The sequence below is a fragment of the Portunus trituberculatus genome, chromosome 27, assembly GCF_017591435.1.
Source record: "Portunus trituberculatus isolate SZX2019 chromosome 27, ASM1759143v1, whole genome shotgun sequence".
Classification (NCBI taxonomy): Eukaryota; Metazoa; Arthropoda; class Malacostraca; order Decapoda; family Portunidae; genus Portunus; species Portunus trituberculatus.
In genome coordinates, this window is record NC_059281.1 from 6,673,301 (window position 1) to 6,698,300 (window position 25,000).

Genomic DNA, 25,000 nt, shown 5'->3' on the forward strand with positions numbered 1-25,000 from the left:
TGACTTTTTCTTTCTATATATTTATTGTTTTTTATTCAATTTTTTCCTGCTTGTTCATTTTTTTCCTATTTTTCTTTTCTTTTCTTTTTCTTGTATTCTTATTTCCTACTTTCATTGTTATTTATGATTTGATTTTCCTCTTTATTGCTTTACTTCCAGCTTTCCTTTCTTCCTTTTTTCCTTCCTTCTTTCCTTTTATTCTTCCTTACTTCTTTTTATTTCCTTCCTTCTTTCCTTCCTTCCTTCCTTCCGTCCTTCCTTCTTTCCTTCAATATTACGACAATTCTCTCCATTGCCTTTATTACTCCTTCCTTTCTCTCATCTCCCCTTTACTTTGTACTCTCTCTCTCTCTCTCTCTCTTTTTCTGTCTGTTTGTATGTTTGCTGTCTTTCTGTCTATCAGTCTGTCTGTCTGTTATTTTTTTCTGTTTTTCTGTCTGTCTGTCTGTATGTTTGTCTGTTTATCTGTCTGTCTGTCTGTCTGTCTGTCTGTCTGTCTGTCTGTTTGTCTGTCTCTCTTTCTCTCTTTCTCTCTCTCTCTCCCTTTCTCGGTCCTAACGCACCTGTCCACCCTAATGTCCCTCATCTTGATTACCTGTCTGATGCTCGCCTCATTAATTACGTGAACACCTGTGTGACTTGCCTGGAAATGAGATACCTGGCCAGTAGGAGAGATAAGCCTAATTGGGTTAATAATGGATGCAACGCCCCCCTCCCCCTCTTAGACCCTCCCATTAATACCCCTTTAGCCCCCCCTTAGTCTTCTACAATCCTCTTTTCTTACCTGTGTGTGTGTGTGTGTGTGTGTGTGTGTGTGTGTTGTGTTTTGGTTCTTGTTTTTTTGTTTTTTTTTGCTGTTACGTCATTTTTTTCTTTTCTTTTCTTCCTCCTCTTCATTTTTTTCCTTTTCTCATCTTTCTCCTCATCTCCTCCTTCTCCTCCTTCTCCTTCTCCTCCTCCTCCTCCTCCTCCTCCTCCTCCTCCTCCTCCTCCTCCTCCTCCTCCTCCTCCTCCTCCTTCTCCTCCGTCTCATACGTTCAACTTAACTTTAAACCGCGAAAATTAGTAATTGGTGTCATTTACCGACCTCCAGGACAACTACAGGAAGCTGACAACAAACTATATGAACAAATAGCTGAAATTTGTTCGGAAAATGAGACCATAATTGTTGGAGATTTTAATCTTGCCGTTAACAGATGGGGCGATCCTTTAAATTCACACTCGGGACAAAATTTGTATAATAATCTTTTAGAAAGTGGTCTTGATCAACTCGTACAACATCCAACAAGAGGTGATAATATCTTAGACCTTATTTTAACGACAAATGAAAATATAATTTCTAATGTAGAAGTTGGTTCCGAATTCAGCACCAGTGACCACCGGGCGATTACATTCAATGTCAAAACAAGTAAGATGCTCACAAATGTAAGTAAAGAAAAAGTACCTGACTTTCGTCGAGCTAATTTTGGAAAACTCAGAAAAATTCTGTCTGAAAGCGATTGGAGCCAATTATCGAGTGCAAATTGTATAAATGAAGCGTGGAAAATATTTACATTTAAACTAGACCGAGCTGTAAAATCCTCTATTCCACTACGAAATAGGCGCTCAATCACCAGCTATAAACCTAAATGGTGGAATTCAGAAATAAAAAACTGTCTCTCTGCTAAAAAACGCGCCTACCACAAATACAAAACAACACACAATGAAAGAGACAAGACTGAGCATGACCAATTGCGACGCAATGCTAAAAACTTATAAGGAAAGTAAGAAAATTATGAGCTCCATATCGCCAATCGTAGCAAGACAAATCCTAAAGAGTTTTTCAGTTATATCAGAACTAAAAAAGCAATAGCTTCATCAATAGGGCCGCTAGCTCTAGACAATGGCGAACACACGGACGACGAAATTGAAATGGCTATTAAATTAAACAATTACTTCGCGTCAGTCTTCACTGAAGAAAATCATTCAGAAAATCAGCCAACTGCACCAAATCACAGCAATAATGTCTGTTTAAATACGTGCGATATCCAAGAAAATGTAATTTTGAGCGCAATAAATAAAGTTAAAACAAACAAAACTCCTGGTCCCGATAAAATTTCTCCACGAATACTAAAAGAGGCAAAGAAAGAACTTGTTAAACCATTGTCTATCCTCTTTAATAAATCACTTAGCACTCGTAAAGTTCCTGATGACTGGAAACTCGCTAACGTAACTCCAATCTTTAAAAAAGGTGACAAGTCTCAAACTAGAAATTATCGACCAATTAGCCTCACTTCAGTGGTAGGTAAATTAATGGAGACAGTTTTGAGGGATAAAGTTGTTGCATTCTTAGAAAGTAACAACATAATAAACGAATCACAACATGGATTTAGAAACAAGCGGTCATGTCTAACAAATTTACTTGACTTTTTCCATGATATATATAATTTGTACGACAACACTAGAGCGGTTGATGTCATATATCTTGACTTCCAAAAGGCTTTTGACAAAGTGCCACATAAACGTCTTATCAACAAAGTAAAAGCGCATGGTATAACTGGTGACATTGCAGCGTGGATCGAGGATTGGTTGTCTGATCGTAAACAGCGAGTTGTGATCAATGGTAAATCTTCAGAATGGATTAACGTAAGCAGTGGCGTTCCTCAAGGATCAGTTCTGGGACCTATTCTTTTTATTATATATATTAACGACATTGATGAAAGAATAAATTGTAAGCTCTCAAAATTCGCAGATGACACAAAATTGCAAACAGAGTAGACTCAGAAAGCCAAAGACAACTTTTGCAAAAAGATTTAGATACTCTCATCGAATGGTCAAACAAGTGGCAAATGAAATTCAATATAGATAAATGCCACGTTTTACACATAGGAAATCAAAATCCTCAGGCGACATACAAGATGAATGATATCCCAATGACGAGTGTGGACAAAGAAAAAGATCTTGGTGTCATTGTTTCAGCAGACCTCAAGCCTAGCAAACACTGTACTGAAGTCGTCAAAACTGCGAATAAATTAGTTGGTTTCATTGGACGATCTTTCACTTTCAAGTCTGAAAAAATAATATTAACATTATATAACTCACTCGTCCGTCCACATCTCGAATACAATGTTCAGTTTTGGTCACCGTATTACAAAAAAGATATTGAAAAATTAGAAAAAATACAACGCAGATTAACAAAAATGATCCCAAGGTTGCGGAACAAATCCTAAAGGAATTAAATTTATTTTCTCTTGAGAAACGGAGAGTAAGAGGCGACCTTATCATGCTTTTCAAAAATTTTAATGGGTTTGCAAATATGAATATTCAAAAATACGTATCAGTCGACCAGTCAAATGTCACCAGAAGCAATGGTTTCAAAATTGTTGGTAAGCGCTTTGTAACAAATGAAGCCAAACACTTTTTCTTTAATCGCATAGTCAATATATGGAATGGTCTGCCATCAAATGTTGTCAACTCAGGTACTATCGAAACGTTCAAAGTTCGCCTCGATAAATACTTTGAATGTAATCCCCGGTTGTCGCTATTCATTTCCGAATAATTTGCGCTTTTTCTTTTATCTCCCGGGCCTCTGATCGTGAATTAAATTGCCCGTTAGTTTAAATTACTCTCACCCTCCATACATGACACAGATAGCCCGGAGTGAACGGTCACTACTTTTACTCTCGATCTGTGAAGGGCTGTGGATAGTCAAGAGCCCTGACAGTAGGTGACCATCATCGGGATTTAAGGTACCAGGGTCACCGCTGCAGGGGTAACCATACAGTGTGCGGCGCCCTTTAAAGGGAAGTGCACTTTTACAGTGGTTGTACGGAGCTGGGGCCTGATTGACTGCTGCCTCTCTTGAAAGCGCCAGGCAAGGCTGCCGCACCACCTTTTTGACTCCACACTGTGTTTACATACATACTACACTACACTGCATACACGCACAGATAGCCCAGAGTGAACGGTCACTACTACTCTCGACCTGTGACGGGCTGTGTTTGGAGAGGGCCTTGTCAACCATTGATCATCATCGGGAACTAAGTACCAGGGATCAATGTTGCAAGGGTTATCAGCGTACGGAGTCCCTACAGGAAAGTATGCTATCTCAGTGGATTGAACGGAGCTGGGGCCTGATTGACTGCTGCCTCCCTAGAAAGCGCCAGGCAAGGCTGCCGCACCACCCATTCGACATACACACTGTGCATCCACGTACACAATGCACACACCACATGACATTCACCAAGCGTTAACACTTTTCCCCACAAACACAAGTAGTCAGACGTAGATTACACATTTCCTTTTCACTCTCTACTAAAATTCCATGTGATTTTTTAATATCACATGGTTTCGCCTTTTTTTCCTGCCAGCCTCGGCTGGAGGGAGGGGCGGGTGGGGAGGAGCCTTCTGCTTTGCTGTCCTGTCTCTACTACTGGTAGTTAGTAGATAGTTTTCACAAACAGCCTAGTAAGGACCTAAGGGTCTGTTGCTGTTTGTCTTCCTTTGTATTCCTTTGCATATTCCTCTCCTCCTCCTCCTCCTCCTCCTCCTCCTCCTCCTCCTCCTCCTCCTCCTCCTCCTCCTCCTCCTCCTCCCAAAGTGTACAATTTATCATGTCATTTATTTTAATTTGCTTCTTCATTCTAATTACTCTCTTCTTTCCTTCTTTGTTTCTTTGTTCGCGTTTTCCTCTTGAGCTCATACATCCCTCATTCTCTCTCTCTCTCTCTCTCTCTCTCTCTCTCTCTCTCTCTCTCTCTCTCTCTCTCTCTCTCTGACACTTAAAACTCGCCTCAATGACATATCTCATTTTTTTGTCTTTATTTCTCTATCTCTTTTTCTCAATCTCTTTCTCTTAAGGGTACACGTCCCATTTTTGCCGTCACGTCTTTGGAGGAGGAGGAGGAGGAGAGGAAGAGGAGGAGGAGGAGGAGGAGGAGGAGGAGGAGGAGGAGGAGGAAGAGGAGGAGGAGAGAGAAGAGAGGGGTGGTGAGTGATGCTTAGAAAGGGAGAGTGAATAAAAAATGAGGCTGGCTGATGGTATGGAAAGAAAAGGGAGAGAGGAGGAGGAGGAGGAGGAGGAGGAGGAGGAGGAGGAGGAGGAGGAGGAGGAGGAGGAGGAGGAGGAGGAGGAGGAGGAGGAGGAGGAGGAGGAGGAGCAGGAAAGAGGAAGAGGAAAGCACGTCTTCTTCGTCTTCTTCGTGTCAAACGTCAAAAGATTTTAGTGGTTATAAAACGTGACACACACACACACACACACACACACACACACACACACACACACACACACACACACACACACACACACACACACACACACACACTCTCTCTCTCTCTCTCTCTCTCTCTCTCTCTTTCAAGTCAAATTCCAAGAAGAAATTTCTAAGCTTCATTGTTCATAAATGAGTGTGTGTGTGTGTGTGTGTGTGTGTGTGTGTGTGTGTGTGTGTGTGTGTGTGTAGTGAAATGACAAATGAAATGTTGGCTTTTCTCAACCGAATTAAGGAAAAATAAAGATAAAAACCAACATGGGAACAAAGCGAATAAAACATGAAATAAAAAAAAGAAAGAAGACAAGAACACAAATAGAAAACGTAAACAAACCAATGAATGAATGAATGAAAAAATGAAAAGCAATAGAAAAAAAAAATTGAAAAAAACGTCAAAGAAATATTTTAACCAGGAAAAAATCTCAAAATTTAAAGAAAACACAGGAAAGTCTTTGAAATAACACCTCTAGAATGGTAAATAAATATAGGTCACGTGGTTACTGACTTACGTAAGAGGGGGGGGAAGGGTAGGTGATCGGAGGAGGGAAAGAGAAGAGACGGAGGAAGAGAGACTTAACACAGGGAAATAACACAGAAGAAGAGAGGGAACTGATTAAAGAGTGGATAGAGAAAATAGGAGGAGAAAGATTGTATAGAGAGTGAATTAACAAGAGAGAGGAAACGGAGAGGAGAGGAAAGGAAGAAGAGAGAAAGGAGGAGAAAGAAAAAGCGGAGAAAAATTGGATAGTGAAAGAAAAAGCAAATGGAGAGAGAAGAAGAAGAAAAAGAAGAAGAGCTTAGAATTGGGAAATGGAAGGGAGGAAGGAAAAAGGGAAGGAAGGAAAGACAAGGAAGGAAATAAAATGGGAAAGAAGGACAAGGGGGGAGGAGGGAAAGAAAAGAGAAAGGAAAGACATGGGAAGAAGTAAAGATGTGGGAGGGAAAAAAGAAGAAGGGAAATGAGGAAGTAGAAACAGGAAGAAGGGAAATTAGGTAATGGAGGAAGGGAGGGAGGGAGGGAAAGAGGGAGGAGGAGGAGAAGGAAGGAGGAGGAGGAGGAGGAGGAGGAGGAGGTGAAGGAGGAGGAGGAAGATTAGGAAATTAGAAGAAAGAGATGAATAGAAGAAAGTGTAAAGAAGAGAAGGAAGAGAGAGAGAGAGAGAGAGAGAGAGAGAGAGAGAGAGAGAGAGAGAGAGAGAGAGAGAGAGAGAGAGAGAGAGAGAGAGAGAGAGTAACATTTCCTCGTTCAAAGGTGAAATTTCTTAACCTTTGTTGGAGAGAGAGAGAGAGAGAGAGAGAGAGAGAGAGAGAGAGAGAGAGGAGGAGAAATAAAGTCTCATCTTCTTTCACCTTATATAGAATTCCCAATACACGTTTTCTTTGTCAGAGAAAAACGGATTACTGTTTCCTATTAAAAATATAAATGAGTTTCCCATCAAAATACGACTTAATAGTGCACAGAAGATGGGAAACTGGTTGGAGTAAAGGAAAAACGTTACCAGTAATAATAGATATAATAATGATAATAATAATAATAATAATAATAATAATAATAATAATAATAATAATAATAATAATAATAAAAAGAAGAAGAAGAAATGAAAAGGAAGAGTGTGAAATGCAAAGAATAGCAGATTTGATGAGAGAGAGAGAGAGAGAGAGAGAGAGAGAGAGAGAGAGAGAGAGAGAGAGAATAAGAAGGAAGAAGAAAAATGAAAACAGATAATACTACCATTTTTTTTTTCGGGAGAAATGTTACTTGGTAAAAAGATGTTGATAAAATAAGTGTAGAAAAGAGAAAATAAAGACGATTATTAATAAAAGTAAGAAATATAAAAGAAAATATTGAAATAACTGTTAAGAAATATTTAAAAAGTATAAACAAATGAAGAAAATAAAAAAATGTGAATTAATTGAAACATAGTTGATTAGAAGTGAGGTAAGGTGAGGTGAGGTTAGGTTAGGTTAGCAAAGGTGAGGTTAGGTTAGGTTAGGTTTGGTTAGAATAGGTTGGGTTAGGTTAGGTTAGGTTAGGTTAGGATAAGTTAGGTTAGGTTAGATTAGGTGAGGTGAGGTGAGGTTAGGTTAGGATAGGTTAGGTTAGGTCAGGTTAGGTGAGGTGAGGTTAGGTTAGGTTAGGTTAGGTTTGGTTAGAATAGGTTAGGTTAGGTAAGGTGAGGTTAGGTTAGGTAAGGTGAGGTGAGGTTAGGTTAGGTAAGGTGAGGTGAGGTTAGGTTAGGTTAGGTTAGGTTTGGTTAGAATAGGTTAGGTTAGGTAAGGTGAGGTTAGGTAAGGTGAGGTTAGGTTAGGTTAGGTTTGGTTAGAATAGGTTGGGTTACGTTAGGTTAGGTAAGAATAGGGTAGTTTTTTTATGTAAGAGGGAAAACTACCAAGGATAAAAAAATGAATATTAGAAAAAAAAGCCCATTTGAATTGCAGTCTCCATAAAAGAATGAAAAGAATTAGTCAAAATTGAGGGACATATGTTTCGACACGTCTCTCTTAAAAGTTTAGGTAAGGTTAGGTCAGGTCAAATCAAGTCACGTTATGTTAAGGTCAAGGTTAAGTTAAGTTTGGTTAGATTAGGTTAGCTTTGGTTGGGTTAGTTTAGGTTAAGTTAGGTTGAGTTAGGTCAGGCCTGGTCAGATAAAAAACAGGTGTGATAAGGGAAATATACGTAGATAGTTCTTATAGTTCTGCTATGTACTGATATTTGTTTTATTCATTGAGGCATCTGAACTGTTGAATAATACCGCTTCCTCATACCATTGCTTCACTATCTCCTGTATTTCTTAAGCTACTGAATTGACACCGAAAAAAAGAATTGCTCACTTCTCCATAAGGGTTTGAATTCACTCCAGCTTGTCTACCGCACACACATAGAGGTCTGGCTTCATGTTAAGTAAAGCCTTGAGATAAAGTAGCGTTTTCTAATGCAGAATTCACCAAAGACGTTCAATGAAAATGGAGAGCCCCATATAAGAATCCGCGTATGTTAGTGGAGCTGTCAGTACCACAGGGCTTGAAGTAAAGTCCAGGAGACAGTCAACACGTGTATTGTTCTTTAACCGGATACAGGTGACAAAACAATCCTGGCTAACTCGCGCGTGTGTCCTCTACTCAGTCTGGGCGCAAACCTTCTGAGGATTGTGGGTAGGTGTGACAGCCAGATATGAGAGTGTAGAATATGTGTATTAGTATAGTGTTAAGTGTTTCCCTACCTTACTATTCAAGTATTCAAGTCATATTCCTACAGGAGAGATGTGATATCAGGGTAAAAAAAGAGAGATTAAAGAAAAGATAACATTGTGAGGTGTTTCTTAATCCAGACTTCACCACAATGGATAAGCAAAAATATATCGATGTAATAATAGGGTGAAAAAAAAGGAAAGACAGATTAATGGAAGGATGACATTGTGAGGAGGAAGGAAAATTAGAATGATAAATATTTACTGTAAAGAATAAATACATAAAGAAAGAAAAGTTTTTAGTTATATTTGAACTTTGCCTTTACTCTCTCTCTCTCTCTCTCTCTCTCTCTCTCTCTCTCTCTCTCTCCTTTGCCTTGTCAACACTGTAGATATTAGGTAAGCTCCCCGCCTGTCCCCCTCCTCTCTCTCTCTCTCTCTCTCTCTCTCTCTCTCTCTCTCTCTCTCTCTCTCTCTCTCTCTCTCTCTCTCTCTCTCTCTCTCTCTCTCTCTCTCTATCCAGTTGGTCTTTCAATATTTAACTCTGAAAATACAAACTGGGATAGGGTGCCAGAGAGAGAGAGAGAGAGAGAGAGAGAGAGAGAGAGAGAGAGAGAGAGAGAGAGAGAGAGAGAGAGAGAGAGAGAGAGAGAGAGAGAGAGAGAGATAGGGGGAATTAATTGAGAAGGATACTTTAGCGTGTTGTCCTGCACGCATCTCCCTATCCTCCTCCTCTTCCTCCTCTTCCTCCTCCTCCTCCTCCTCCTCCTCCTCCTCCTCCTCCTCCTCCTCCTCCTCCTCCTCCTCTTTCTCCTCTCATATCTCTAATCTGTCCCTTTTCTGTCATGTTCCTTCTTTCACAGTTTTTCACCCCTTCTTCTTCTTCTTCTTCTTCTTCTTCTTCTTCTTCTTCTTCTTCTTCTTCTTCTTCTTTTTCTTCTTCTCAAAAATAATTGTAAGTTTGTAAGTTCAATTTAAAGATTTATTATTTATTATTTGTTAAGAGTCTTTAAATTTTATGGTCCGAGGAAAAAATGAGGGAAATTTGACATATTTTCCTCTCTTCCCCTCAGTTCCCCTTTTCTATACAGCGTTGTGGAAGGGAAAGGGGAGGGGAAACGAGAGAAGGGGAAGAATTGAGGGGAAAGGAGAGGGAAATAGGAGAATGAGAAGAAATGAGGGAAGGAAAGAGGTGAAAAGAGAAAGGGGAAAAGGAGACGGAGGAAAAGAATAGAAGGGATTAGAGTTGGAAGGAGGAGGAGGAGGAGGAGGAGGAGGAGGAGGAGGAGGAGGAGAGATAGAGAGGAGGAGAGGTGGAGGAGGAGGAAGAGGAGGGGGAGGCGGAGGCGAAGGTGGAGGTGGAGGAGGCTGAGGCGGAGGAGGAGAGGTGGTGAGGTGGAGGAGGAAGAGGAGGAAGAGGAGGAGGAAGAGGAGGAGGATGTGAAAATTTGAAAAGGTTTGCATTGTTTTGATATTTCTATGTTATTTATTTATTGTAATATTTTTGTTTCCAGTTGCTCTCTCTCTCTCTCTCTCTCTCTCTCTCTCTCTCTCTCTCTCTCTCTCTCTCTCTCTCTCTCTCTCCATCTCCAATCTCCAATCTTTTTCTCCTCCTCCTCCTCCTCCTCCTCCTCCTCCTCCTCCTCCTCCTCCTCCTCCTCCTCCTCCTCCTCCTCCTCCTCCTCTTCTCCTCCTCCTCCTCCTCCTCTCTAAAATTCTCAAGGTGAGGATAACTTTTTTTCTCATTGAGGGCAGAAGCTGAACTGAATTTAATGAGTGAGAGGGAGGGAGAGGGGAAAAAGAGGGAGAGGGAAGGAGAGGGGAAAATTGGTTGAGAGGGAGAGGAAAGAATCGGCAGGGAGAGGGAGGGAGTGGGAAAAAGAGCAAAAGAGAGGCAACGCGGATGGAAATGCAGGAAGGGAGAGGGAAAAATGTGAGGGGAAAATTGGAAAGGGGTAGGGGAAGGAGAGGAGGAAGGAAAAGTGAGGAAAAAAAGGGAAGGGAAAAAGAACTGTTGGTAAATTAAGGGAAAAGGAAAGAGGGAAAGAAAAGAGAAAGGAAGAGAAAGAAAATGGACCCAGGACAATACCATCTCTCTCTCTCTCTCTCTCTCTAAAAATATCTTTCCTTCATCTTCTATTCCATTCTCCTCTTCTCCTCTCCCTTCTTCTCTCTTCTCTCCCAACCCTTTCCCCTCACTTCTCCCTTCTCCCCTCTCCTCTCCCCAAATAAACCAAGGCAAAATTGACAGATAAATAAATTGATAAAGATCTGAGTTTCTCTTACTCTCCCCCCTCTTCCCTCTATCCCCTCTTTCCTCTCTCACTCTTTCCCCTCATCCCACTCATCTGTCTTCTCTACTTTTCCTTTTCCTCACTTTTCCTTTTTTTCTGCTTATTCTCTATTTTATTATCTCTTTTCTTTCTTTCCTATCTTTTTTTTCTTTTTCTTCTCCTCTTTTACTTCTCTCTATATCCTTTTCACTCTCCCCTCTCATTTCTCTTCCTTTTCTTTGCCTTAACCTACTTTGTCTACCCTCCCCCATCTACACCCATTCATAACATTATTTCCCCTCTCACTCCCTCTCACAAACATCCCCGCTCGATACTCTCTCCCTTCCTTCTCCTTCCCTCTCACTTTCCTACCTTCTTTTCTCTCTCTCTCTCGCTCTCTCTCTCTCCTTGGCGGTTTCTGGGTGCCGTGGGTGACAGATTGGCAGGTTATTCATATTGGCGCCTCCACCAGCCAATTTTTCAAGAGCAATGACGCTGACCACCCCAAGCCACGCCATAATTAAGCATAGGAAGGTGGTGGTGGTGGTGGTGGTGGTGGTGGTGGTGGTGATGGTGGTGGTGGTTTGCTTATTTGTGATGGTTAGGTTAGGTTACATGTGTGTGTGTGGAGGGGGACAGAGAGAGAGAGAGAGAGAGAGAGAGAGAGAGAGAGAGAGAGAGAGAGAGAGAGAGAGAGAGAGAGAGAGAGAGAGAATAAATGGGAAATGTCTGGGAGATAAAATAAGTCCACGCTAAAATCTCTCTCTCTCTCTCTCTCTCTCTCTCTCTCTCTCTCTCTCTCTCTCTCTCTCTCTCTCTCTCTCATTTTCTCCAAGATTGACCTCGGCAGCTGATTGGTTGTTCCCTCAGACGCGCGTGACCTGCCTGACCTTATGTTGATCTCCTCCTCCTCCTCCTCTTCCTCCTTCTCCTTTTCCTCCTCCTCCTCCTCCTCCTCCTCCTCCTTCTCTATCTCTATCTCTTTATTTAGTCTCTTTTCTTCCTTCTCTTCTTTTTTTGATATCAGATAATCGTTTGTGTGTATTTTTTTGTCCTCTCTCTCTCTCTCTCTCTCTCTCTCTCTCTCTCTCTCTCTCTCTCTCTCTCTCTCTCTCTCTCTCTCTCTCTCTCTCTCTCTCTCTCTTGTGTGTACTTGAGTTGTGTGTACGTAGCTTATGTACACACGAAGTAATGCAGAGAGCGAGGGAAGTGTACAAACATTGCTCTCCTCCTCTTCCTCCTCCTCCTTCCTCCTCCTCCTCCTCCTCCTCGTCCTCTTCCTCCTCCTTTGCTCTTCATCTTCGTTCATGTTGGCCTCTTCTTTTATTCTCTTTCCTCGTTTTTTAATCGTCTTTTTTTCCTTCCTCTTTTTCCTCCTTCTCCATCCTACTCCTCATTTTCGCCTTTCTTCTTCTTCTTCTTCTTCTTCTTCTTCTTCTTCTTCTTCTTCTTTTGTGTTCCTGTTTTTGTTTCTGCTCTTTCTTCTTTATTTTTTTTCGTGCTTCATTTCGTTGCTTCCATTTTTTCATTTCTTGTTTTTTTTTCTTCTTTTCCTCTTTGTTCTCGTCTCTTGGTTTCCTCTTAGTTCTTTTTTCCACTCGTATCGTATGTTTTCTTTTTTCCTCATTTTTTCCCTTTCAGTTTATCTTTGTTTACTTTCTTTTTATTCTTCTCCTCCTCCTCCTCCTCCTCCTCCTCCTCTTTCTCCTCCTCCTCTTCTGTTTATTCGATGGATGAGAGAGAGAGAGAGAGAGAGAGAGAGAGAGAGAGAGAGAGAGAGAGAGAGAGAGAGAGAGAGAGAGAGAGAATGCTTAGTAACTCCTCTTCTTTTCTTCTGTATTTCTTTTCTCCTCCTCCTCCTCCTCCTCCTCCTCCTCCTCCTCTTCGTCACATTCCTCCTTGTGTCTCCTTTTTCCTCTCACTTCTCCCCCTTCCATCTTTTTCTTCCGTACCGCACCAAAGGGAGAGAGAGATAGAAGAGGGGAGAGAGTGAGGGGAGGGGAGAGGAGGCGTGGGATGCGGCAGTGAGGGGAAGGTAATGTGGTTATGAATGTTGATGGGAAAGGGGAGGACGGGGGAAGGAATGGGGAGGAATAATGATGGGGAGGCTGCTACGCATATATACAATGCAATATACATGTGCGGTATAGTGTATAGAAAATGTGTATTAATTTTGTTGACTTGTGGTGGTTGAATTTGTGATGAATAAGATTGAAATGTATTGATGATGAGTGGATGTAGAGAGAGAGAGAGAGAGAGAGAGAGAGAGAGAGAGAGAGAGAGAGAGAGTTTGTGTGCTGTGTCTGTGTGTTATAATGTAATGAGGTGTTTAAAGATGTATATATTTTTCTGTTGCTCATTATGGTAAATAAAAGTTAATTGTTAGGAATACTTTGAAAACTCTTAGAGGGAGTTTTCTTTTTATTTGAGTTGAACGTTGTAAGGCAGAGAAATGATAGTGGTAGTGGTGGTGTTGCTAGTGCTGCTACTACTACTACTACTACTACTATTACTACTACTACTACTACTACTATTTTTACCACTAGTACCACCACCACCACCACCACCACCACCTCCACCACCAATACAAAAACTAATATTAACAATAACCCGACCACCAAATTACTGAAAACGAAAAAAAAAATAAAAAAAAATAAAAAAAAGAAAAATTAATACTTTTAATGAAAAAAATAAAGAAAAAATGTCGTTCTTTGTATAACCAAGAAACAGGGAGACTAGAAGGGAATGGAGGGGGGGAGGGGAGAGGAAGAGAGGGGGGAGGGATGCAGGTGGGAGCTTTCTGTGGAGGGGGTGGGGAGCAGTGTGCAGGTGTCTTACATGTTGCCTAATTACCACCATCAGCCAGGTGAACCCCCGTAATTAGCGTGTCAGATAGAGGTCAGCGCATTGGTGGTGGTGGTGGTGGTGGTGGTGGTGGCGGTGGTGGTGGTGGTGGTGCACGAAGAAAACGAATAAAAAAGTAATGAGGCTTTTTTTTTTTTCTTCTTTTTTTATATTCGTGGGAAACTTGAGAGTAGGAATTTGATAAGGAAATATTAAAATGAGGGAAAAATAAGTGGTTGCTGTATTTAGAAGAGAGGGAATAGAAGAGAAAGACGAGGATATTTATTTCTTTTTCTCTTTTATATTCGTGGGAAAGTTGAGAATAGGAAAATGATAAGGAAATATTAAAAAGGGGAAAAAATAAATGTGAATGCTGTAGTTAGAAGAGAGGGAAATAGAAATAAACGATCATTTTGTTTCTATTTCCTTTTTTTTACATTCGTGGGAAACTTGAGAGTAGGAAAATGATAAGGAAATATTAAAAAAGGGGAAAAATAAAAGTAAATGCTGTACGTAGTTAGAAGAGAGGAAATAAAAGAGAGAGAAGAGGATAATGAAGGGATGGAATAAAAGCTAAAATAAGAAAAGAGAATAAGAAATGCTGTAATTATGAAGAAAAAGCTAAAATAAGAAAAAGAAAATAAATAAAGTGATGAGGATAATGTTGCAGGGAAACTTAGGCGTAAAAGAAACAAGTAAAAGAAAAAAAAAGAAGAAAAAAAGGGAAAAAGAAAAAGCGATAATGCTGAACTTTTCCAAACGCGATGATTAAAACATGAGAGGGAAACATAACAAACTTGAGGGAAAAAATAAGGAAACATAGTCAGGTATTATAACACACACACACACACACACACACACAGGGGCGTTGGTTTGTTCAATATTTCTCTACATAAATATAGTAATGTATTTTCAGAGTATAGATTTCCTTTTCCAAATTTGTTGCTTCACTAATAATTGAAAGAGAGAGAGAGAGAGAGAGAGAGAGAGAGAGAGAGAGAGAGAGAGAGAGAGAGGGAAATACGACTCAAAGAAATACAACGTAACATTTTTTTTTTCACTATTATTTGTGTATATATAATTTCGATTTATTTCCCCATCGTTTCTTTCAGAGGGACAATTTTTTGTGTAGTAGGTATGTATGAATATATGTATCATTTTTTGCCATTCATTTTTTCACATATTTTTTGCAATACTTTGGAGGGTTTGAGAAGATTTTTTCCTTTTATATATATTCTCCATGTCATTTTTTCTAACTAATTTCCCATCATATCAATTTTTTCTTTCCATATATTTCCATGTTTTTCCTTACAATCTAGTCTATTTGTCTGTCCGTCTGTCTGTCTATGGCTCATGTGATCTGCCTTATAAGCAACATAATGGCCACTTCTTTGCACTTTTCTGCATTTTTTCTATTATTTCTTGCTGTGATGCGCAAACTCTGGCTGCTTTAGACATAGAATGAATGGCTCGTTAGAACTTAGCTTTGTGATGATGATGATGATGATGATGGTGATGATGGATGCTAATATTAATAATGCTCCTTTTTATCTCTAACATTCATGCCATTGGTTATTGGTGAAGCTGCCTCTGATGATGGTGATGATAATGGTTTATGGTGGTAATGGTGAATAGGTTAAGCATTTATTTACTCATTAATACTATTGCTGTGTACTTTTATCCAACGCATGAGTGGATGAATGTCTTGTACGTGCATACACACATACAACGATGAGTTAAGTGAATAACCAGGTAAATATTCGCTAGTGATAAATAAAGGTAACACTAGTAATGATCATAACAAGTCACCGTATCTCTCACTCGCTGGTTTTGAAAAAGGGACAAAAAGAGGGAAAAATTGAAAAAGGGACACATTTACAGCTTTATGGTGGGAAACGAACCCTATTTTTCCCTACTCACCTGAATTGCCTCTCACCTGTCACCCCTTTAATTAGTGCCGCGGACAGGTGTGATGTTAACGATAATTGACCTCACCTGTCGTGCCCATAATTAAACAGGCGGACAGGTGCAATGGTTACCTTAATGGCCCCCTACCTGTTGGCTTTTTAATTGCTTGATTGGTGTGTGGGCAGGTGTGGTGAGTGAGCCAAGCCAAGTCAGTGTAAGCCAAGCCAAGCCAAGGCCACCCAAGCCACGTGTCCTTGTCTTCCTCTGTCTGTCTGTCTGTCTGTCTGATTCCTTTGGTTTTCTTGGAAGGAAGAGAAGAGAATGAATAGAAAGTTTAAAAATCCTCCTTGATCTCATTTTTTTTTAACATTCTTGAATAATTTTTTCGTTATTTTTGTGGTGATGATAATGATTATAATGACACTAATAGTAATGATGATAATAATAATAATAATAATAATAATAATAATAATAATAATGATAATGTTAGTGATAATAGTAATATAATAATAATGACAATAATAATAATAATAATGATAATAATAATGATAATAATAATAATAATAATAATGATAATAATAATAATGATATAATAATAATTATACTACTACTACTACTACTTACTTGATATTTTACTACTACTACACTACTACTACTACTACTACTACTACTACTACTACTACTACTACTACTACTACTACTACTACTACTACATGATATTGACAAATGATAATAACAAATTACAAATGATAGTAACAATAACAGTAACTTAAAACCATTGAAAGCACATACATTCAAATTAAGACATCAGGAGGTGGAAGAAGAGGAAGAGAGGAGGAGGAGGAGGAAGAGGAGATGTGGCTTCCGGCTCTTAATTGCTTCTATGGGACACCTGACTCTCACCTGGCCCTCACCTAGCAATCAAGCAGAACACACCTGTGCGTCCCTACCTCTCTCTTTACTAATCACGGCCTTAATTAAGAAAGCAAAGCACTCAACTCCCTTTATCCCTGTTAAATGAGATTGAATAGCCTATTTTTTTCTGTATTACTCTGATGTCCTTCCCTTTATATCTAAATTAGCTCTTTGATCTTCCTCCCTTTTGTGATTCTATCCCTTTGGTGTGCTGACATTGCTGAGTGTGTTATTCCCTTTTATTTCCCTTTTGTCATTCATGTGTTCGTTTCTCACTGCTCAATACTCCTCCTTTCTTGTCCCTTTGATTAATGTTTACCTGTCTCTCATATCAGTACGTTGCTCCCTTTAATTCTCTGGTGTTCAGTCTAATTATCTATTGGGCGTTTGAAAAATATAGATGGAGATTTGAAGTGGCTCTATCCGTACACCCAAGACCTAACCATAGATAATAATTCCGCCTTTTGAAGACGAGAGAGAATAAAAGCTTGAAATAACGACCCTTTAAAACCATGAGAGCTTTTCATCTGAGGTCGTTTTACATAGATATAGCCATTTCATATCGGGTCCATCTTTGTGAAACAGCCTGTACTTTGATATAATACTTGATGTTCTCTCAATATATTCTCTCCTGTTATATCAATCTCCATGCATTTTTAATATCTACTTATCTGACTCCTATGTGTGTTATATCTCTTATGGCGCCCTGTATCCTCTTGTGTGTCCCTGTGTGTTCTTCCTCTTTCTCTTGTATGTCCTTCCTCTGTGTCCTCTATGTGTCATCCTTTTATTCCTTTATTGTCTTTCTTCCCTGTGTTATTTTTATTTTCTTCCAGTTCTCTTATGGCGCTGTGTATCCTCTTGTGTCCCTGTGTGTTCTTCCTCTTTCTCTTGTGTGTCCTTCCTCTGTGTCCTCTATGTGTCATCCCTTTGTCTCTGTACTGTCTTTCTTCCCTGTGTTATTCTCCCTTTCTAAGTATATCCTACCTCCCTTTTAGATTGATTATATTTTACTTAAAAAAAAAGCATATCTTGTTTTCTCTATGATCTTGTGTTTTATTATTCTTATTAAATTCTTATTCATTTTGTTTTCTATATTTTCATCCTTCGTTTTGTTCTGACATCCTTGTATTTGCATTCTCATTCTTTTTTGTTTTCGTAGTTTTTTTTTCTTCATTTCCACCTTTCATTGTAGTAATTTCTATCCTTTCTGTATTAATCCAGTTCCTTCTGTATTTCTATATTTCTTTTATTTTTGTGGTTCTAGAATTATTATCCTCCTTACCTCTATTTCTTTATTTCTTTACTTATTACGATCTTCTTTTCTTTATTTTCTACTGTCCTTCTTTTTCTATTTCCATCTCTCTCTATTTCCATTTTTCTTTATTGCATTGTTTCTCTTTGTATTGTCATTCTCTATATTCCTTTTCTGGTATTTTTTTCATCATTTACTCTTCAATAATGACCTTTCTGAAGCTATTTTGTGCATTACTTTATCTGACCTTACCTTGAATGACCTTACTGATGTTTCTGACCTTATTTGGATTTTACTGTTTGACGTTATCCTATTCAAGATCGAGAAAACACTTTAGGAGTATTTTTGACCTTTTTGTGTGACCTTAGCTGAAATTATACGACCTCTATTGTATCCCTTTCTTTGACCTTAACTCCATTTTGTGACAGGCGAATGACCTTTTAATATCCCTATCTGACCTTAATTTTACTAGTGTGACCTTTTATATACCTTTTCTTCCCTGGCCTTAAATGTGATAGTGTGACTTTATCCTTTTTTGTTCTTTTTGACCTTAAACCTTAATAAAGTGACCTAAAGCTTACTGTGACTTATTGTAGATACATTTTCTGAGATGTTATTCTAATATTTGTATGACCTTAAGTATGACCTTTTCCTTAATTCTGATATGAACTTTATTTTAGATACCTTTCAGTTGTTACCTTCACCCTAATACTGTGACGTATCTATTCCTTTCCTTGACCTTCCTTTGACCTTTTCTTATGTATGTGTGACCTTAACCTAAATGTGACCTTGTGCCAATGTTCTTCCTGTATCTATGACCTCTCTAGTCTGACTCCCCCACCCGTAGAAGGTCAATAACGTGGCCCTTATCCCCGTCAGGTCAAGTTACTCATCCTTCATGCAGTCAAGCAGGTAACCCATGCAAGCCCTCCCTATTTCCGCATGTCTCTGCTAGTTGGTGAGGGGTACTGAGGCTGTTAGCGGCTCCCTCCTGCTGTCTAGTTCCGTAGTTAAGCAGTTTAGCAGGCAAAGTACTTGTTTTGAATATATCTAACCTAACCTAACCTTACCTAACCTAAATATACCTTACCTTACCTAACCTAACCTTACCTTACCTTACTCTCTCTCTCTCTCTCTCTCTCTCTCTCTCTCTCTCTCTCTCTCTCTCTCTCTCTCTCTCTCTCTCTCTCTCTCCAAAATTTTCTCAGTCTACCTCTCTTACTCGTAAATCATTCGACTCCTCCTCCTCCTCCTCCTCCTCCTCCTCCTCCTCCTCCTCCTCCTCCTCCTCCTCCTCCTCCTCCTCCTCCTCCTCCTCCTCCTCCTTCTCTTCCCCATTATCCTGCTCCATATCCCCTCGTTATTCTCGTCTTCCACTCCATCCTCACTTTCTTCTCCATCTTTTACATCCTCTTCCTCTTCCTCCTCCTCCTCTCCTCCTCTTCCTCTCCTCCTCTTCCTCCTCTTGCTCTTAGCCGCTGCTTCCTGCCATGCATTCGGTCTTGCCAAGAGTTAATCCGTCTCTTGTATTTTTCCAAGCCAATTACTCGCTAAAACACTTTATTTCCCTTATTTTTCCTTTTTTCCCTTTTTCCCTATTGCTGCTTAAGAGATAGATTTGGAAGCACGACTGAAATTTGTACCATTTCAGGAGTAAGTTGTATTTTTTTTTTATTTTTCATTTATTTATTTTTTTATTTCGTTTATTTTTTGTACGTTCGTGATGTGTTCGTTTTGATTTACGGATAGGTTGATTTTTTTTTTTTTTAGTATATATTTTTTTTTGGTTTAGTTTTAGTGAATTTAGAAAAGAGGATTTTATTTTTTCTATTGGGAATTTTATGTGTACTCTCTCTCTCTCTCTCTCTCTCTCTCTCTCTCTCTCTCTCTCTCTCTCTCTCTCTCTCTCTCTCTCTCTCTCTCTCTCTCTCTCTCTCCCCTAATGATAAAAGTAACATTTTAACCCTTTCGGAAGAGCTAACACACACACACACACACACACACACACACACACACACACACACACACACACACACACACACACACACACACACACACACATACACAGACACAGACACGCACACACACTAAGAAATCAATCTTTTGTCCCTCATTCATGAATTAAAACGCAAAAAAAAGCGAGAAAAACAAAAAGAAATTACGTATTTTTAAGAGCACTGAGCACACTTGAAGAGGCTTTTGGGGTTTGTTAGAGAAAAGGAAAAGAAAACGGAAGAGGAACATTTACTTTTGTTTCCTAGATTTGCAAGACTCAGAGGGAAACTTTGAAAAAAATTCCTTAAAACCAGAGAGAAATATTTGTGAGATTTAAAGAAAGATTTAAAGGAGCCTGTCGTAAAACTTGACATTCTTGCTTTGGGAATAAAAACACACACACGTAGAGAGAGAGAGAGAGAGAGAGAGAGAGAGAGAGAGAGAGAGAGAGAGAGAGAGAGAGAGAGAGAGAGAGAGAGAGAGAGAGAGAGAGAGAGAGAGAAGAAAGAATTTACGGTTCTGAAAACAAGAGGAATATTTGCAAGTGTTAAAGCAACTTGCAGCAACACACACACACACACACACACACACACACACACACACACACACACACACACACACACACACACACACACACAAAGATTTTAGGCGTTGGCACCGAAATAGGGAAATATTTTTGTGTCTAAAACTGCAACACACTTTATCCTGGTTAGCTGAAAGAGAGAGAGAGAGAGAGAGAGAGAGAGAGAGAGAGAGAGAGAGAGAGAGAGAGAGAGAGAGAGAGAGAGAGAGGGAAAGAAAGAGGGACAGAGAAGAAAGTGTTGCAGAGCTGAGTTGCCAGAATGTTGCAAGGGAGTGTATCTGGGTGTGGTGGTGGTGCTGGTGACGGTGGTGGTGGTGGTGGTGGTGGTGGTGTATGCACAAGTTTGTTCTTTATGATCCGTTTCTTCACTTAAATTGAGGTCGTGAATTTCTGTTACCACCACCACCACCACCACCACCACCACCACTACCACTACCACTACCACTACCACTACTACTACTGCACTTTTCTGTCTTTCTCACTTATACACAGCCTGCCTCCACACTTTACTCTGTTACTTATTTCTTATCCACTTCTGTACCCCTGTCCTTGTATATTCTCTCCTTTTTCTCCTTTCCCTTCTTCTTCCTCTTCCTCTTCTTTCTCTTCCTATCCTACCAAGTGTTCAATCATGGCTGGTTCCTATTCATCCTTGCATCCTATTTTTTCTATATTCTGTTCATTCTGATATCCTTTTCCTTTGATCTAATTTCCTTCATACATATTAGTCTATTATAAACAATTCTAACCATTTTTCCATCCATCTAATTATCCTCTCTCTCTCTCTCTCTCTCTCTCTCTCTCTCTCTCTCTCTCTGTCTCTGTCTCTGTCTCTCTCTCTTGTATATGCACCATTAAAACATTACCTCTCTTTCTCCTTCCTTGAAACTCGAAAAATTTTAAGTAAGATTCTTTGAGTTGGCGTGGAAAAGAGAAGAAATGGAGGTTTAAAGAGGAAAAAAGTGGAATGAGAGGAGAGGACAAGAAGGGGAGAAAATATAGGCTGATGCTGACTTAAGATTTGAGGAAAGGAGGAAAGAAGATAAGATAGGGAAAAAGGAGGTGGGAAAAAGAGTATAAATGTGATAAGAGGGAAATAAAATGAGGAATAAGAGGAAAATTTTTACGTATATTTGGAATAATGAAAAGGAAGTTAAAAGGGAAATTTATCAATCAGTGTTTGTTTAGAGGGGAAAAAAATAACTGACAAAAACAAAAACAAAAGAAAAATACACAGAAAACATTATAGAGAAAACTAAAATCTCTCTCTCTCTCTCTCTCTCTCTCTCTCTCTCTCTCTCTCTCTCTCTCATTTTCTTATTAACTTGTATTTATTTCCTTACGTTCATTTCAAAGTAATTGTCCACTTATGTACTTATGTCACTTAGTTAGTATTAGGAAGCACACAGCAGTAGACTTAACCTGCACCGTATTAGTAGTAGTGGTAGTGGTGGTAGTAGTAGTGGTGGTGGTAGTAGTGGTGATGGTAGTAGTGGAGGAGGAGTAAGAAGAAGAGGAGGAGGAGTAGAAGGAGTGGTTTTTATTGTTATCTATTGTTTATATTGCTGAAGGAGAAACGAAGGTAGAGGAGGAGGAGGAGGAGGAGGAGGAGGAGGAGGAGGAGTTTTAGTGTTATTTATAGTTGTAGTTACAGAAGGAGGAGGAGGAATAAAAAGAAGAGGAGGAGAAGGAGGAGGAGGAGGAGTAGGAGGAGGAAGAGGAAGAGAAGGAGGAGGAGGAGACATGCGAATATAGAAGGAAGATAAGGCGGAGGAGAATGACAAGAATACAAGAGGAGAAAGAGAAAGAGTTATGTTAGGAGAAAGAGGAGGAGGAGGAGGAGGAGGAGGAGGAGGAGGAGGAGGAGGAGGAGGAGGAGGAGGAGGAGACAAAAAAGACGAAAAGAGATAATACGTAGGAGAGAGAGAGAGAGAGAGAGAGAGAGAGAGAGAGAGAGAGAGAGAGAGAGAGAGAGTACCATTTAACATTTGTAGTTAAAGAGGGAAGAAGGGAAGGCACAGAGGGGAGATTTAGAAATACTGCATACACGTGTCCTCTTCGTTTTCCCCTTTTCCCTCTTATGTTTCCCCTTGTTTTTTCCTTCTCCCTTTATCGTTATGCTTTTCCCTTTGCCTATTTCCTTTGTTTGCTTTTCTGATCCATTTACCTTCTATTTTTCCTTATTTTCCTCTTTCCTCTTGTTTCCTTCTTTTATTTTACATTCTCCTCTTTCTCTCTTTCTCTTCTTTCCCTTCTTCTTTTTATATTTTATCCTCTATTTCCATTTTCTTTTTTCTATATTCTCTTCTTTTCCCTCTCTCGTTTCTCATTTTCTCTTGTGTTTCATCTCTTCTATTTCCTCTCTTCTCTATCTTATATATTATTTTCTTCTCCTTCCTTTCTTCTACTTCTCATCTCATTTCTCTCTTCATCTCTCTCTCTCTCTCTCTCTCTCTCTCTCTCTCTCTGGTTCCTGCCTCCGCTCTCCTGTTTTCTTTCTCCCCTCATCGCTCTCCCCTCGCTGGTTGACAGTACAAAGAGGATAAGGAGGAGGAAAGTAATTTATCATCTTTTTTCCCCTGACCCTTATTTTCTCCTCATTTGCTCAATTTAAAAGCTGTAACACATATCCACTTATTATCTCTCTCTCTCTCTCTCTCTCTCTCTCTCTCTCTCTCTCTGTGTCTCGTTTTTATTCCCTTTCTTTTTATGCTTTTTTTATTTTCTTTGTTTTGTTGGTTTCATGTATTTTTTTTTCTGTGCGAAGGTGTGATCAGATTTTTTTTCTTTGTTTTTCTTTGAAGGTATATAAAAAGATCTGTCCTTTTTCATTGTTATTTCTTTTATTTCACTTTCTTTCCTTTTCTTTTTCCTTCTCAATCCACAACATTTTCACTCACATTCGTTATTTTCTTCTTCTTACATTTTTCCCTTTGCTCTCAAAATTCTAGTACAAAACTCTTCATTTCACTTTTCTTTTCCTTCTCTCTACTTGTCATTGTATTTTTCCTTCAGTTCGACATTTTAAACACTTCTACTTATGTACTCTCTTTCAAACATTCCTTTTCCCTTATTTCCATCAAACTATTAAAACAAATTTCAAGCTTAAATAAGAAGGAAAAATGACTTCCCCTCACCACTAAGCTTAAGGAGAAGGGAAAAAAGAGGAAAGAGGTTTTAAGAAGAGGTTCTTTCACAGCTTAGGGAAAGAGTAAGACGCATTAACCTGCAAGTAATCTCCTCCTAAACTCCTTGTACTTGTCGACTTGTACTAGAGAGGAGGAGGAGGAGGAGGAGGAGGAGGAGGAGGAGGAGAGGAAAAGGAAGAGAAGGATCTGTTAATTAAAACACATTTTCTTGATGCTTTTGTATAAACTGCTCTCTCTCTCTCTCTCTCTCTCTCTCTCTCTCTCTCTCTCTCTCTCTCTCTCTCTCTCTCTCTCTCTCTCTCTTGTTCTCCCCTCTAACATATCATTCTGGTTACTCCATTATTCCCCTTTATTCACCTATTCTTCTTTTCTTCTTCCTCCTCTTCCTCCTCCTCCTCCTCCTCCTCCTCCTCCTCCTCCTCCTCCTCCTCCTCCTCCTCCTCCTCCTCCTCCTCTCCTCCTCCTCTATCTCCTCCTCCTCTTTCCTGTCTCCTCCTCTCTCTCTCTCTCTCTCTCTCTCTCTCTCTCTCTCTCTCTCTCTCTCTCTCTCTCTCTCTCTCTCTCTCTCTCTCTCTCTCTCTCTCTCTCTCTCTCTCTCTCTCAAGAGCTGTCAGTCATGCATGTATGTGACGTCACTAAGAGAGAGAGAGAGAGAGAGAGAGAGAGAGAGAGAGAGAGAGAGAGAAATTCGTGTCACATCAGCTTCGTGTCATTTCTCATGTTTTTTTTTTCATTTCACTTAAAGCGAAATGAATAACCGGTAAACTGTCACTTTTTTTTTCTTACTTTTTTCTTATTTTTCTTTTGGCATCACATTTTTCTTCTTTGCTTTGCGTCACTGGAATTAAGGAACATTTTCTTACTTATTCGCTCTTTCCTTCCTTCTCTTTTTCCCTTCGCTCCTTCTTGATACCGTGTTTGGAAATTCATGTATAATCTGTTTGTCTATGCTGAGAGAAAAAAAAAAAAAGATGAAAGCAGAGAGAGAGAGAGAGAGAGAGAGAGAGAGAGAGAGAGAGAGAGAGAGAGAGAGAGAGAGAGAATTTAATTGACTGACTGACTGACTGACCAACAAACCAGAACTAACCTTTATTTTAGAGTTACAAATAGATAGAGAGATAGACAGAATACAAGACAAATAGATAGATAGATAGAAGGATGGACAGAGCAAGGTAGATAAATAAATAGATAATCTTGCATAAACATACACAAAAGACAGACAAGTACATTAGTGTCTGACAGAGATAAATAGATTTGTAGATAAATAGATAAACTGACACGTGAATAGATAAAGGCGCATAATTAGATAGGCAGGTTCATCTCATTAAGCCCTCAGGTGCGTTCATTACTAAAACACATTAATTACAGGTATAATTAATGACTAAAAGCAGGTAAGATGCAAGGTAAAGGAGGGAGAAAAGAAGAGGATAATGCAGAGAAGAGCAATGCAACATGAAGAGGATTAGAAGAAAGAAGAACAGAAAAAAGAAGATGAAATAGATGTAGATTAATGAGTGTACGTAATGACTAAGAGATGTTACAGGTGAGTCAATGAAAGGAAGAGAGAAAATATTATAAAAAACGGGATTAATTTTATGAAGTGAGTATCTTTCCCCTCCCCCCCAAAAAAAAAAAGAATAC

General features: G+C 39.4%; 1 protein-coding gene across 17 annotated transcripts in view; it reads left to right on the forward strand.

Moving 5' to 3' along the window:
* The window catches only part of LOC123509487 (synaptotagmin-7-like), a 406,995-nt gene that overhangs the window by 119,834 nt on the left and 262,161 nt on the right, over positions 1 to 25,000 (forward strand). For 2 of the 17 annotated variants that reach the window (XM_045263794.1, XM_045263798.1), the window contains exon 2: positions 18,512 to 18,544. The exons of the other annotated variants lie outside the window; for them this stretch is intronic. In XM_045263794.1, coding sequence (XP_045119729.1) covers positions 18,512 to 18,544 — 33 coding nt within the window. The remainder of the gene's footprint in view (positions 1 to 18,511; positions 18,545 to 25,000) is intronic. 17 annotated transcript variants of the gene reach the window in all.